The 13,335-nt window shown below is 43.2% G+C and overlaps 1 protein-coding gene across 2 annotated transcripts in view; it reads left to right on the top strand.

Moving 5' to 3' along the window:
* Adcy10 (adenylate cyclase 10) overlaps positions 1-13,335 on the top strand; it is an 82,036-nt gene that overhangs the window by 34,035 nt on the left and 34,666 nt on the right. For both annotated transcript variants that reach the window (XM_005370101.2, XM_026777525.1), the window contains exons 13-16: positions 4,943-5,099; positions 7,144-7,336; positions 10,201-10,287; positions 11,627-11,901. In XM_005370101.2, the coding sequence (XP_005370158.2) occupies positions 4,943-5,099; positions 7,144-7,336; positions 10,201-10,287; positions 11,627-11,901 (712 nt within the window). The remainder of the gene's footprint in view (positions 1-4,942; positions 5,100-7,143; positions 7,337-10,200; positions 10,288-11,626; positions 11,902-13,335) is intronic.

The following is a 13,335-nucleotide window of genomic DNA, read 5'->3' as shown; positions in this document are numbered from 1 at the left end:
CCCCCCCCCCCCCACCTTGACTCCCCTGCCCAGCATGTTTATGGTCTAACCACCTACCTTACTGAGGATACCTGTCTGCCTTCCCTGCTTCTCCCCCGACTCAGACAGCACCTCTCCCTCCGCTGGGACAGAATCTTTGATTCTTCTTTCTCCCCCTTCGAAAATACAAACAAAACACACATACACACACCACCACCACCACCACCGACTCCCCAGGAAGGGCCTGCGTCTGCAGGGAAGGAAGTGAAGGAGAAGAGCAGAGGGACCATCAGGGAAAAGGTTCACAAGTCCCTGGGAAGAAAGCCTGGGTCAAAGGTCAAGGGCAGAGTCTTCGGCCACTCCCGGCCAATGTGCAGGTAGGGGGAGAAGGGGAGTGGGAGAAACAGTGAGAATCTGGATTCCACATCTCTATAACTAGTTCTTGCCTGGCATTTGGCACAAAAGCTCAGAGTGGGCGCACATGAAAATACCTATGTGTACCTTTTACGTTGACCCCCCCCCCCGCATGCTCTTTGTTCTGACACTATCACTCATATATCTACATGTATGTACATATGTATGTTACATATATTAGACAGAAAGCACATACATGCTTATTTTTCATTTTGTTTGATGGTGGTGGTGGTGATGGTGGTGGTGGTGGTTTGAGACGTATCTTACACTCTGGCAATCTTTTATGCAGCAGTGTGTTATGGCATGTATCCATGTTGTTGGCTGTTCCTACGAGTCACTTCGTTATTACTATATTTCATGCCATTTTATAAATGTACCATTCATTTTTTTTTCCTGGTATATAAGATTTGGGTCATTTCCAGGTTCTTACAGGCAGTGTTACCACGAGCATTCTTTGTAATAAGCATTTTCTAATAGAAGACGAATAGCCTAGTGCAATCCCTGGGATCTCAGCTCTCAGGAGACTGCCAGAGGACAAGACATCATCACAAGCACCAGTACAACCAAAGAACAAGACAAATAAGCACGAATATGTATATTCACCTAGTATTATGTAATTGTATGCATATATGTGCATATATGCATATATACGAGTGATTTTGTCAGTACAAAGAGTATAATTTTGGTAGATGATACCATTGTCCTTCATCTTTGCCAAGAGCCGCTTCTGTCAGTCTTTAGGATTTGGAAACCCTGTGGGGTAGAGAATGGTCCCTTATTGTAGTTTCCACTTGTTATTGCTCTGGTGTGGTGAGTTCCTTTCTGTCTATTTATCCATCTTTTTGTAAAATGATTAATACAAATCTCTCCTCTATTTTTCATTTGGGCTAATTTTTTTTGAGACATGGTTTAGTTTGTATTTTTCTTGCTGTGGTGACTATTGTTGAGATGGTCCTTATAACCCAAGTTGGCTTTCAACTGTCTATATGCCTGAGGACAACCTTGAACTTCTGACCCTCTGGTCTCCAGCTCTGGAATAATGGTATTCCATGCCTATGCCACCACCCCACTAGGTGGTCTCTTTCTCTTTAAACATGGAATCCTTCCCAGATTTCTGTGTTATCTGTACATCTCAGGATCATTCTATTTTCAGTCATGTGCTTTGCCAAGGCAAGTGCTTCCCTGATATTTAATGAGCAGAATTCTTAACTGGAATGTAATTCCGTCTGTCAATCTTTTGTTTTTCACCTGTGTTTCTCGGTGTGCTATTTAAGAAATCTTTCCTCACCCATATGTTTTGAAAGTATGTCTTACTTTTCTTCCAGAAATTCTGCTTTAATGTTTATATTTAAGTGTTTAAGGACTTAAGGGTGTGGGGTGGTGCACAAAGTTCAGTCCCCTGCCACCCACACATATGCTTTCATCTACAGTCTATGTAGAAGTGATGTGGTTGGGATTCTTGGTGACAGGGACCTAATTCAAGTTGGAGGGGGAAGTAGATCTAAAGAAGGCAGTAGTACTTTTAAGAGCAGAGACTCAGTGTAGCCTGGATGTAGTTATTTGGAGGAGCCCTTGCTGATCCCTTCTGTTAGATTTAACATTCCTGAAAGATGTATCTGAAGTTAAATCAGTCACACTGTATCAGGGCCATTAAGATGTTGTGATAGGGAGCTGCATGGCTGTGTCCCCGGCACCCGGCAGCCCACATGGCTAGCTTATGCCCCAAAATAATTACACGGAAACTGTATTCTTTTAAACACTGCCTGGCCCATTAGTTCCAGCCTCTTATTGGCTAGCTCTTACACATCGATCTTACCCATTTCTAATATCCCTGTAACACCACGAGGTGTCTTACCAGGGAAGATCTTAACCTGCGTCTGTGTCCAGTAGGAGAATCATGGCAACTCCTTGACTAGCTTCTTTCTCCCAGCATTCTGTTCTGTTTACTCCACCTACCTAATTTTATGTCCTATTAAAGGGCTAAGGCAGTCTCTTTATTTAACCAATGAAATCAACACAAAACAGCAGACTCCCACATCATTAAGAGGAGACTCTATCCCTTCCTTTGGAGGAATGTTAGGCCAGAATCTTCTTTGTGTGTGTATGTGTGTTTGTCTGGTTGGTTTTTTTTTTTTTTTGACAGGGTTTCACTATAGCTTTGGAGGCTGTCCTGGAACTCACTTTGTAAACCAGGCTGGACTCGAACTCACGGAGATCTGCCTGCATCTGCCTCCTGAGTGCTGTGATTAAAAGCATGCACCACTACCACCTGGCTTAGGCTGGAATCTCAGTGTCTTTGCAGGAAATTGATAGTTCCTGAGCTGTACAGAGACACTTGGGCCAAGAGAACCCCTGCCCCCCACTCTAAGGCTTGCACCTGGTAAACACAGACTCCCACACTCAGAGCTAAAGAAGGAGAGCACTCCCACTCCCACTCCGGTAAGGCCTTCTTTTCCATCCCCAGAGGTAGCGATGACTGAAAGATGGGGTCCTCGTCCCCTTCTGCTGGGCTGGTAGTGATCTTAGAACCCATGGGATGACCTGCAGACATTCCTCCGTTTGATCCAGATGATGAAGCAGCCTCTATAGGTCATATTCCACAGTCCTGGGTAAAAATCAGGTTCCCACCCTCAAAGCTATTATATATAAAGATAAACTGCAGGAAGTCAGCAGTGTGGGAAATGTTCTTCTTTGATAAGCATTCCTGTTCAAAAAAAAAAACCTATGACAGAGGGCAACAAAATTACCTGGAAAAATATTAGGATCAAAAACAGTTGTAACAGTTGCTGTAGTAGGTTTTGTTTATCAGTTATTTTGTTGTTTTGTTTTTCAAGATAGGATTTCACATTGCCCAGGCTGGCCTTGAACTTGCTGTGTAGCTAGACCTATTCTTGAGCTTCTAATTCTCCTGCCACCCCTCCTAAGTGCTGGAATTACAAGCATGCATGAACAAGTCCAGCCAGGGCTTTGATTAGATAGAAATATGATGCATGGATTTAAAGATAAGTTAACTTAAAACTCGTTTTAGAAGCCTGGCAGTGGTGGCAGGTGTCTTTAATCCCACCATTTGGGAGGAAGAGGCAGGTAAATCTCTGAGTTCAAGGCCAGCCTGGTCTACAGAGAGAGTTCCAGGATGGCCAGGACTGTTACACAGAGAAACTCTCTCTCAAAAAAGAAAAAAAAAACCAACATTGCCCCCACCCCCACAAAAAACCCTGTCCTTTTAGAATACAGTGAAAGTAAGTGTTTCATATAGCCAGTACCAAGAAAGCTGGAGGATTTTACTACATGGCTCTTTGACTCCAGTCTCCCAAAAGAGCCTCAAGTCTCAAAAGACAGCTCACATCACTGAAGTTCAGACGCATTTCCGCAAAAGGTATGTTTCGCTCAAGAGAAGCGATAGAATTTGCAGAGTAATTTCCATCAAACAATACTCAAACCTTTACAATGCCAGACAGCTTATATACTGTCCTTTTCTAGGCTGCTTCTACATGAATTCATGACTCTATTTTAGCAAAGATATTAGATAACACATACAGGTGCTCTATCCACAACTAACAAAATGGTGCCTCCTTAGTAATCTTCCCAGCAAAAAAACTAGAAGAGACCCAATATGAACCCGCAGTTCTCACAGAAATTGCTCGTTTCTATGAGAGTCCAATTCTTCCATCTCCTTCCCATTCACCCAGGTTTCTGAGACCGTGGGCTGAGTTATCAGGTTCCAGCCTGGGCCGCCGCCTACTATACACATTTTAAGGCAGCCAGAAAAAAAAGTGATAGGGTTGTCACCCAGGATGATTTTTATATTGTTCTTTTTCCTCCTTCATTTTCCATAATTTCTACAGTGAGCATGTGTTAGTTATATAATCAGTTCGTTAAAGAAAACAGAAAAATAAGATTTAAAGTTAAGAGCCTTGGTTCAATTCCTTAGTTCAATTCCTATTCAAAACTCGATTTTTATACAAGACAATTAAATGAAATTGTAATGATCTTACAAATACTGTCTCTTGGTAATAGAGATATTATAGTGGTAAAGCATTTGGCTAGCATTCCAGAGGTTCTGGGTTCCATTCCTGGCCTGGTGTGGGGCGAGGGAGCAACCACAAAGGAACTTTTCTTCACAGCTTGTAGGAACCAAATAAACTTGCAAAATCACCTTGCTAATTAAAGCCTTAGGAAAAGATTTTAAAAAAAAATTAAGACTGTATAGAGCTTTAAGAAATTCCACGAACAATTCAGGTCAGGTATAGAGGCACCTGCCTGTAACCCCAGCTCCAGGGAGGTGAAAGCAGGAGATGGGGGCTTCACGGTCATCCTCAGCCACATAGTAACACTGAGGCCAACCAGCCTGAGCTACATCACATACACACACACAAAAACAAAACAAAACAAAACAAAACAAAACAAAAACAACCAAACCCTAAAGAAGTACCATGAGCAATGGAACTCCAAAGACATTCTTAGGGTACCACTCTGTGCCTTTTCAAAACTATTTCTAAACTATTCTCTGTCAATGGGTTTGTTCTTTAAAAAAACAAACAAACAACAGGACGTGTTAAGGAGATCGACTACTTCATGTCTGCCATGAAAGACTTTCTGATGACGAATTGCAGCCGAGTTCTAATGTATGAAGGATCTCCAGGATATGGCAAAAGCCACTTGCTTATGGAGATCGAATACCTGGCCTCCCGGCATGAAAACCACAGGTTAGTGTGTCTTGAAATCACGTTTGTTGTGACCTTGGAAATGTTGGCATCCTTAAAGGAATCTCCCTTATTTTGGTATCTTCTCCTGCTTATAACTTGCCTTAGGCAAACTAGAGGACTAGAGCTATTGACCCTTGTAGCTGAATAGGTAGTTAATAATAAGTGTTTCAAACTAAGAGAAAAGGGGCTGAATCTGGAGACCTCAATTTAATTTTTGGGCATGCTTGGAGACTTGAAAACTTGCTGCTTAACCTCAGTGTCTAGGTAGGTGACATCTAGCAGAGATGTGGCCACCGCGGTTGGAATCTGTCTGGGGAACCCAAAAGGGAACTGCTGCTTTAAGCCCTTTAGTTTTGAGAACAGGGCTAAAGAATGCTGGGTCACTAGACCTTCAATCTGAAGGGCAGAGCTTGCGGGATGCTATACTTCACCCAAGAAGGGCTGTAAGGACCCTCTTTGGGATGAGCACTCTGCCACTCTGAGGGACTGGATTGTATAGTAACGATGACCAAGATCATGACAACAGTGTCTTGTGTCTTCCCCTCCTAACTGCAGGGGTATATAAGGTGGAAATGCTTGTTAATCTTATTTTTTTATCCAACTTCTATCCATCTTTAATGTCAGGCCTAAGAAAAGTCAGTTTCAAAAGGAGATGATCACAGCAAGAAACACTGAGTCACCGCATTACTTACTACATTATATACTTACTATGTTTCAAGAACTGCTAAATGCCCTATTAGTCACCAGGGGACTGCAACAAAGTACCATAAAACCAGAAAGGCTAAAAGTTCAACCCAGGTGTCAGTGGGGTTGGAATCCCAAGGACTAAGAAACTCTGTCCTGTTATTCTTTCCTAGCTTCTGGTGCTTTAGTGCCAATGTTTGGTGCTCCTTGGCTTGGAGAGACACATTATCTAAATCTCTGCCTTCACACAGCATCTCTCTCTCTGTGTGTTTTCTATGTACACATGTTTACTTAAGTATTAGTTACAGGCAGGGGTTCATGTAGCCCAGGCTAGTCTTGACATTCTTAGGCCTGACATTAGATCCTCTCAGTTCTACCTCCTGAATGCTGAGATTCCAGGCACACACCACCACACCCAGCTCAAGTTACAGCCTCATCTTAGTTGATTCTCTGCGACCATACTGTTACCACACAAGGTCGCATTCTGCAGTAGTTGGATGACTTTGGGGAATACAAGTCAATCCTGAGTGTGTCGGTGCCCCGAGGATGAGTGCTATATGGTCCCTCCTCTCAAGGAGCTTAGAAGATGGCAAGGAATGTGGTGAGGGTGCTGGCAGAGGCAGGCAGCAGAATATTGCAGGAAGGCAAAGACAATTGGGTAGCCTAAATTCAGGGCATCAGGAAAGTCTTCCAAGAGGCCACTGCAGAAGTGGGGCTGTGGCCAATAATCGCCATCTCTAGACAGGAGGAAAGTAAAGTCCTAGAGAGGAGACACAGCCCCGGCTGTATAGGAAACTCCCATCCACTTGGTAATGGTAGATAGCCAGGCAGAAAGGAGTGAGGCTTTGGCCACTCTGTATATCACACAAAATAGGCCATGGGAACCCTGAAAAGCATTAAATAGAAAAAGGCAAGATTCACCTCATTTTGTTTTGTTCAGGTTTTGGGTTGCTTTGGGTGGTATACTCGGGTGCAAACTGCAGGTTTCACACACGCCAGCAAATGTTCTCTATATTATTCAAGTTTCTAGAAGGGGTTGTCTTCAGAGGGTCGCTGACAGCAGGCACAGGAAGTGGCATGCTGTTTTAGGGAATGGGGATAGACACAAGTCTAAGGGACCTGGGTGCAGGCAGTGATGGCAGGACTAGAAGATACCAAGGTTAACATCGTGGAATGATGGAGAAGGTTGGGATACCTGAAGCAGGAATAAAAACAGCTTCCAGGTAGCTCAATAAATCTCCGTCCTTGCAGCTAAGCATTGAAGCTAAGCATGAGAAATCAGAACTTCCCTCCAGCCTTTGCTCTCTCCAGGGACTGTATTTAAAAATGTTCTCCTGATTCTCGATTGTCTTATGAACAGGGCTATTGCTATTGCACTGACTAGGATCAGCTTCCATCAAAATTTTTATACCATCCAGATACTCATGGCTAATGTACTAGGTCTAGATACTTGTAAACATTACAAAGAACGACAGACCAACCTGCAAAATAAAGTCAAGATGCTGTTGGATGATAAATTCCACTGTCTTCTTAATGACATCTTCCATGTTCAGGTAACTAGCTTGCATTAGACTCCTGCAAAAAGAAAAAAAATAGCTATGGGCCAAGCACGGCAGCTCCTGTCTGATGCTATATGACTTCATGTGCCTTTAGCCTTTGTTTTAGTCAGATTAATATTGCTGTGATGGAATACCATGACCAAAACCAAGGTGGGGAAGACAGGGTTCATTTGGCTTACACTTCCAGATCATAGCCCATCATCACAGGAAGTCAACACAGGAACTCAAAGAACAGGAGCTTGGGGAAGAGACAGGAATCTTTAATAGATAAATAAATTAAAAAAAAAAAAAGAACAGGAGCTTGGGGAAGAGACAGGAATCTTTAATAGATAAATAAATTAAAAAAAAAAAAAGAACAGGAGCTGATGCAGAGGCCATGGGGGCGGGGGGGGGGTGCTGCTTATTGTTGCTGGTTTGCTCCCCATTCCCCATGGCTTGCTCTATCTGCTTTTGTTGGTTTTTTGAGACAGAGTTTCTCTGTGTAACAGTTGTGGCCATCCTGGAATTCACTTTGTAGACCAGGCTAGCTTCAAACTCACTGGGTTCCGCTAGCCTCTACCTTCCAAGTGCTGGGATTAAAGGTATATGCCACCACTGCCCGGCAAGGCAGGATTTCTCTGTGAAACTTGTTTTGTAGACTAGGCTGGCCTCAAATTTAAAGATCTGCCTACCTCTGCCTCCCAGGTGCTGGGATTAAAGGTGTGCACCACCACACCCATCAGCCTGCTTTCTTGAACTTGGAGAGAGTTCACTCCGAATTCTGCGGCTGGTTTGATGGAGTGTTAGCACCTGGCTTTGACCTGCCTTTTTGATGGCTACCTCTTGTGTCCTGTACCTTTTGTTTGAAGTATGTAAAATTTATCTGGGAATTCCCTAAAGTTTCCAAAGCCTATACAACATTTGGTGACAGGAGGATTCAGCCAACTGAGGTGTCCTGTGACTAGGAATTGCTTCGGCATTTGTCTCTTTGGGAGCTTCAGATAACAGGTTTTGGTATGTAGAAACTGACTTGCTAAAGGATGTGAATTGTATAACAGTAAAGGAGCCCTTGGCTAAGCTGTTGGAGTCAGTTTGCCAGAGGCTGACTCCTCTGCAACTGCAAGGCTAACATTTATCCTAGAGTGCCGCCGATTCTTCCAGAGCACTTAGAGAACCCAGGACCACTGGCTCGGGCATGGTCCTCTCTTATTGATCACTGATTAAGAAAATGCCCTACAGGCTTGACTGCAGGCTGGTCTTACAAGAGACATTTTCTCAATTGAGGTCCCTTCTTTCAGATAACTCTAGATTGGGTCAAATTGACATAAAACTAGCCAGCACACCTTTCTTATTCTTTCCTGCAGTATCCAAGTGTTAATGTCTCTCCATTCTCCTTGAACTGCATTTATATTCATTTTTAAAAACAACTTAGTCATCTGGGGCTAGAGAGACTGCTCATCTGTTTAAAGCGTGTAGTGCTGATGCAAAGCACCTGAATTTCCAGCATCCACATTAGGCAACTGACAACCAACCAACCAACCAACCAACCAACCAACCAACCAACCAACCAACCAACCAGTGCCTATGATTCCAGCTCCGGGGATCTAATGCTCTCTTCTGGCCTGTGTAGATATTTGCACCCACGTGCACAGACTCACACATAAATGCATACAAACACACATAGTTAAAAATAAATCTTTGCCAGGTGGTGGCACATACCTTTAATCCCAGCACTCAGGAGGCAGAGGCAGGCGAATCTCTGTGAGTTCGAGGCCAGCCCGGTCTACAAGAGCTAGTTCCAGGACAGGCTTCAAAGCTTCAGAAAAACCCTGTCTCGAAAAACAAAAATAAAAAATAAACAAAATAAAAATAAATAAAAACAAATATTTAAAACCTGTAGTCGAGGGGCTAGAGAAATGACTCCATTAAGACCATTCATTGTTTTGCAGGAGACCTGGGTTCAGTCCCCAGCATCCACATGGTGTCTCACAACCATTCATAGCTCCTGTTTCAGGAGACTTAATACTTTTTTCTGACCTCTGTGGGCAGCACGCATACACATGGCACATATGCAACATGCAAGCAAAACACACACATAAACTAAATCTTTTTTAATCACTCAGTCAAGATTTATTTCAAGCCCTAAAGATATTCAGGTAAACCAAGATGTTAATGCAATTCCCTATTACACATAAACACTTAATATAAGGGTTTTGAAGTTTAGATCATTAACTCACATGAAACAACACACATTAAATTTATATTTATTGGTGGTCAGTGGTGGCTCACACCTTTAATCCCAGCACTCAGGAGGCAGGGGCAGGCAGATCCCAGTGAGTTCTAGGACAGCCTGGTCTACAGAGCAAATTCCAGAACAGCCAGGACTGTTATATAGAGAAAACTTGTTTCAGAAAACAAACAAAAATTACACTTATTTATTTAGTTATAGGAGTTAAGGGTGGACTTAGGGCCTCACACTGCTAAGCATTTACTTTGCCAGTGAGCCATACCCACACCCCCGGTACCATGTTCTTGGAAGACAATGGATGTATCTCAAAGTGCTATGCCCAGGAAAACCCAAACAGCCACTTACTGAATTGTATGTCTGTCATAACCGCACTGTCCTATCCTGTTTGACTTAGGGATCAGAATCACCCTGTTGTCAAAAGTGGCATCAAATGTAAAGATAGTGTGTGCTCTTTTTTGTCCTGAAGCTATTCTGTTCAGTGGCACAGAGGATTCAAACCAGGGAAGGCACTGGGGGGAGTAGCATTTGAGCATCCAAAACTTCAGAACGGTTGCTGTGATTTGCTCGGAGACAATGTGGCTCGTCGCTCCTGTCGCTGTTTCCTTCTGCTCACACTCTGCTCTCTGCACAGTTCCCTGTTTCCCGGGAGATGTCCAAGATGAGCACATTAAGAAAGCAAAAGCAACTGGAAGCGCTGTTTATGAAGATCTTGGAGCAAGTAAGAGCACCTGTGGGTCACGCCACCGGGGGAGGAAACTAGACAAAATGGTCACAAAGCCAGCTGCCTCAAGGGACTCGGACTCTGCTGGCAAAGAACACTGGAAGCATGTGACAGCCATATCCGCCAGTGCTTCCTTCTCCCTGTCCTTCCAAACCTGAGCTGAATCTGTTCAGAATTCAGCTATAGAGGAGCTGGAGAGATGACTCAGTACTTAGGAGGACCCGAGTTCAGTTCCCAGCACCCACATCAACTCCAGCTCCACCAGAAAGAGTGGCAACTCTTTACGGCCTGTGTGGACACACCTGCACTCATGTACACACACACACACACACACACACACACACACACACACACACACCCAGCACAGTGGCACACTCATGATCCTAGGACTTGAGAGGCTGAGACGGGATACCATGCATTCATGGTCTATTTCATGTCTCCAGCATCTGCTGGAGCTGTGCACAACCCTAATAGATATACACTAAATGTTTAATGAGTGGACGAATAATTAAGACTAGTAGTAACCTGTACAGGAAAAAGGATACACAATCTATTTAAACTGTAACCTATACCAGAGTTTAAACCAAAGTACACAAGCCGCCAGCAGTGTCAGGAGCAGATCTGTCTCCATCAGGACTATGTACACACTACCTAGCCCATGGTGCTTATGCATATGTTCCAGAAAAAAATCATATTCCCAGGATCATTTATCAGTAGATTAAAATGGATTAAAATGACTTTTAGCTGACATGGCCATTATTTTTATGTAATGAGCATTGTTTCCTGTTTTGCTTTTTTTTTTCTTTGAGTTTGCAGATACTACCATAACCCTAATTATCCTATAATTTTACATGATCTTTTCTTCCTTTTTCCTTTTACTAAGAATTCAACCCAGGACATACGAAAAACACACTTTACCACTGAGTTATGCTCTAGGGTTTTGTTTGTTTTGAAAAAAAGTCTCTTAGCTCAGACTGACTCTGAGCTCATGATAGGAAGGGTAGCCTTGAACTCCTGATCCTCCTGTCTCCCTCCCAAGTGTGGGGATCACAGGAGTGAGTCACACTGACTTTAGTGCTTTCTGTTTTCTTCCTACCTTCCTTTCTTCCATCTCTCCTTCCCTTGCTTTCTCTTTATAAAGCCACTACTAGCTGGTCGTGGTGGCACACACTTTTATTCCCGACTGAAGACACGGTTGAGAGGTATGAATCTCTGTAATTTAGAGGCCAGCCTGATCTACAAGTGTAAACCGTAAAACTCAATGGCTACACATTCCCCACCTGTGCACAAGATCCCAGAGTCTGCAAGCATGTCCCTGTTTCTCTCCCTTTTCCAGACAGTGAGAGAAGAGAGGATTGTTTTCATCATTGATGAGGCCCAGTTTGTGGACGGAACCTCCTGGGCCTTCATAGAAAAGCTCATCCAGTCTATGCCTATCTTCATTGTGATGGGCCTGTCTCCCTTCCCTGAAAGTCCCTGTGTGGCTGCCAATGCTATAATGAAGAACCGGAACACCACTTATATCATTCTTGGTGCCATGCAGCCTCAGGAAATCCGTGATAAGGTCTGCATTGACCTTAGTGTAAGCAGTATCCCCAGAGAGCTGGACTCGTAAGTAACCTCCTCCTAATCTGAGCTCTTGCCCCCCCAGGCACTGATCCCCCAGATCTGAACTTTCTCAGATCCCTCAGGCTGTGGTGTGTGTTATAAATATGTTCATGCGGATACATGTGGAGGCCAGAGGTTAATGCTGGGTATCCTCCTTAATTGTTCTTCATCTGATTTTTGAGCCATGATCTCTCACCAAACTCTCAGTTCATTGGTTCAGTTAGTTTGTCCAGAGCTGGAATTACAGATGCACACAACTGCAATCAAATGTTTCTGTCCCGATTCCAGCTGCCAGTACCAAATAACCAACACAGAAGCTTATAATTAATTGTAAACGCTTGGTCAATAGCTCTGGCTTATTACTAGCTAACTCTTACGTTTTAAGTTAACCCATATTTCTTATTTATGCTCTGGCAGTACCTTTATTAGCATGGCATGTTCATCTCATGTTTCCCCTGCATCTGGCTGATGTCTCTTGATTCCTCCCTTATCTTTTCCATCATCCTTAGTTTGGCTGCCCTGCCTATACTTCAGCATTTTACTAAACCAATTTGAGCTTTACAGTGTATGATATGATTATTCCACCGTACACAACACCCTGCTTTTACATGCATGTTGGGGATCTAAACTCAGATCCTCAGGCTTATGCAGCAAGCACTTTACCGAAAGAGCCATTTCCTCTCCCTGGGTTGGGCTGCAGGACGTGTTGATCGCCTCCCTGATATGGGACCCTGTCACACCTCCTCAAGCATTGATTAGTTGATCTGCTTCCCTTTCATCATGCTAGGTGTGGGTCAGCCTTCTTTGATGAGCAGTGACCAAGAGCATGGTTATACATGTTTGGGAATTGACGGGAAAAAGAAGTCGTACAAACCACGCCTGCAGCTCAGCAAGGTCTTATGTGGCTGGCGAGAGAGGGGCTGCTGGTGGGGTTCTTAGTCTGAGGCAGGGGCTGAAAACACATTCTTTTTTTTTTTTTCTTAGATTCATAATTTTTCAAATTTCATACATGGAATATACTTTCACAGGAAAAAGTATACCACTGAAATGTTAAATATACACACACACATTTTTGTTTAGTTTTTAGACAGGGTTTTTCTGTGTAGCCCTGGCTGTCCTAGCTTGCTATGGATACCAGGCTGGCTTTGAACTCACAGACATCTGCCTGCCTTTTGCCTTCCAAGTGCCGGAAATAAAGGCGTGTGCCACTACCATGCAGCTACATACACATATACACCTTTTAATGATTCTTGTATTCATACTAACATAAAAATAGCTATATATTCTTTATAATTATAATTCTCATGTAAAGAAAGTTAAAACATTTATAGATTAAATTGAAAACGAAAAGTATAAAGCCAATAAATTCAAATTACCTTTATTTAGTGTAACAAATGAACTGATTTGCACAAAGAGAAAAATGTTTTAAAAAAAAAA

The sequence above is a fragment of the Microtus ochrogaster genome, unplaced genomic scaffold (assembly GCF_000317375.1).
Source record: "Microtus ochrogaster isolate Prairie Vole_2 unplaced genomic scaffold, MicOch1.0 UNK70, whole genome shotgun sequence".
Classification (NCBI taxonomy): Eukaryota; Metazoa; Chordata; class Mammalia; order Rodentia; family Cricetidae; genus Microtus; species Microtus ochrogaster.
Note: the sequence above shows the minus strand (reverse complement) of the source record. Positions and strands in the feature narration are given on the sequence as shown.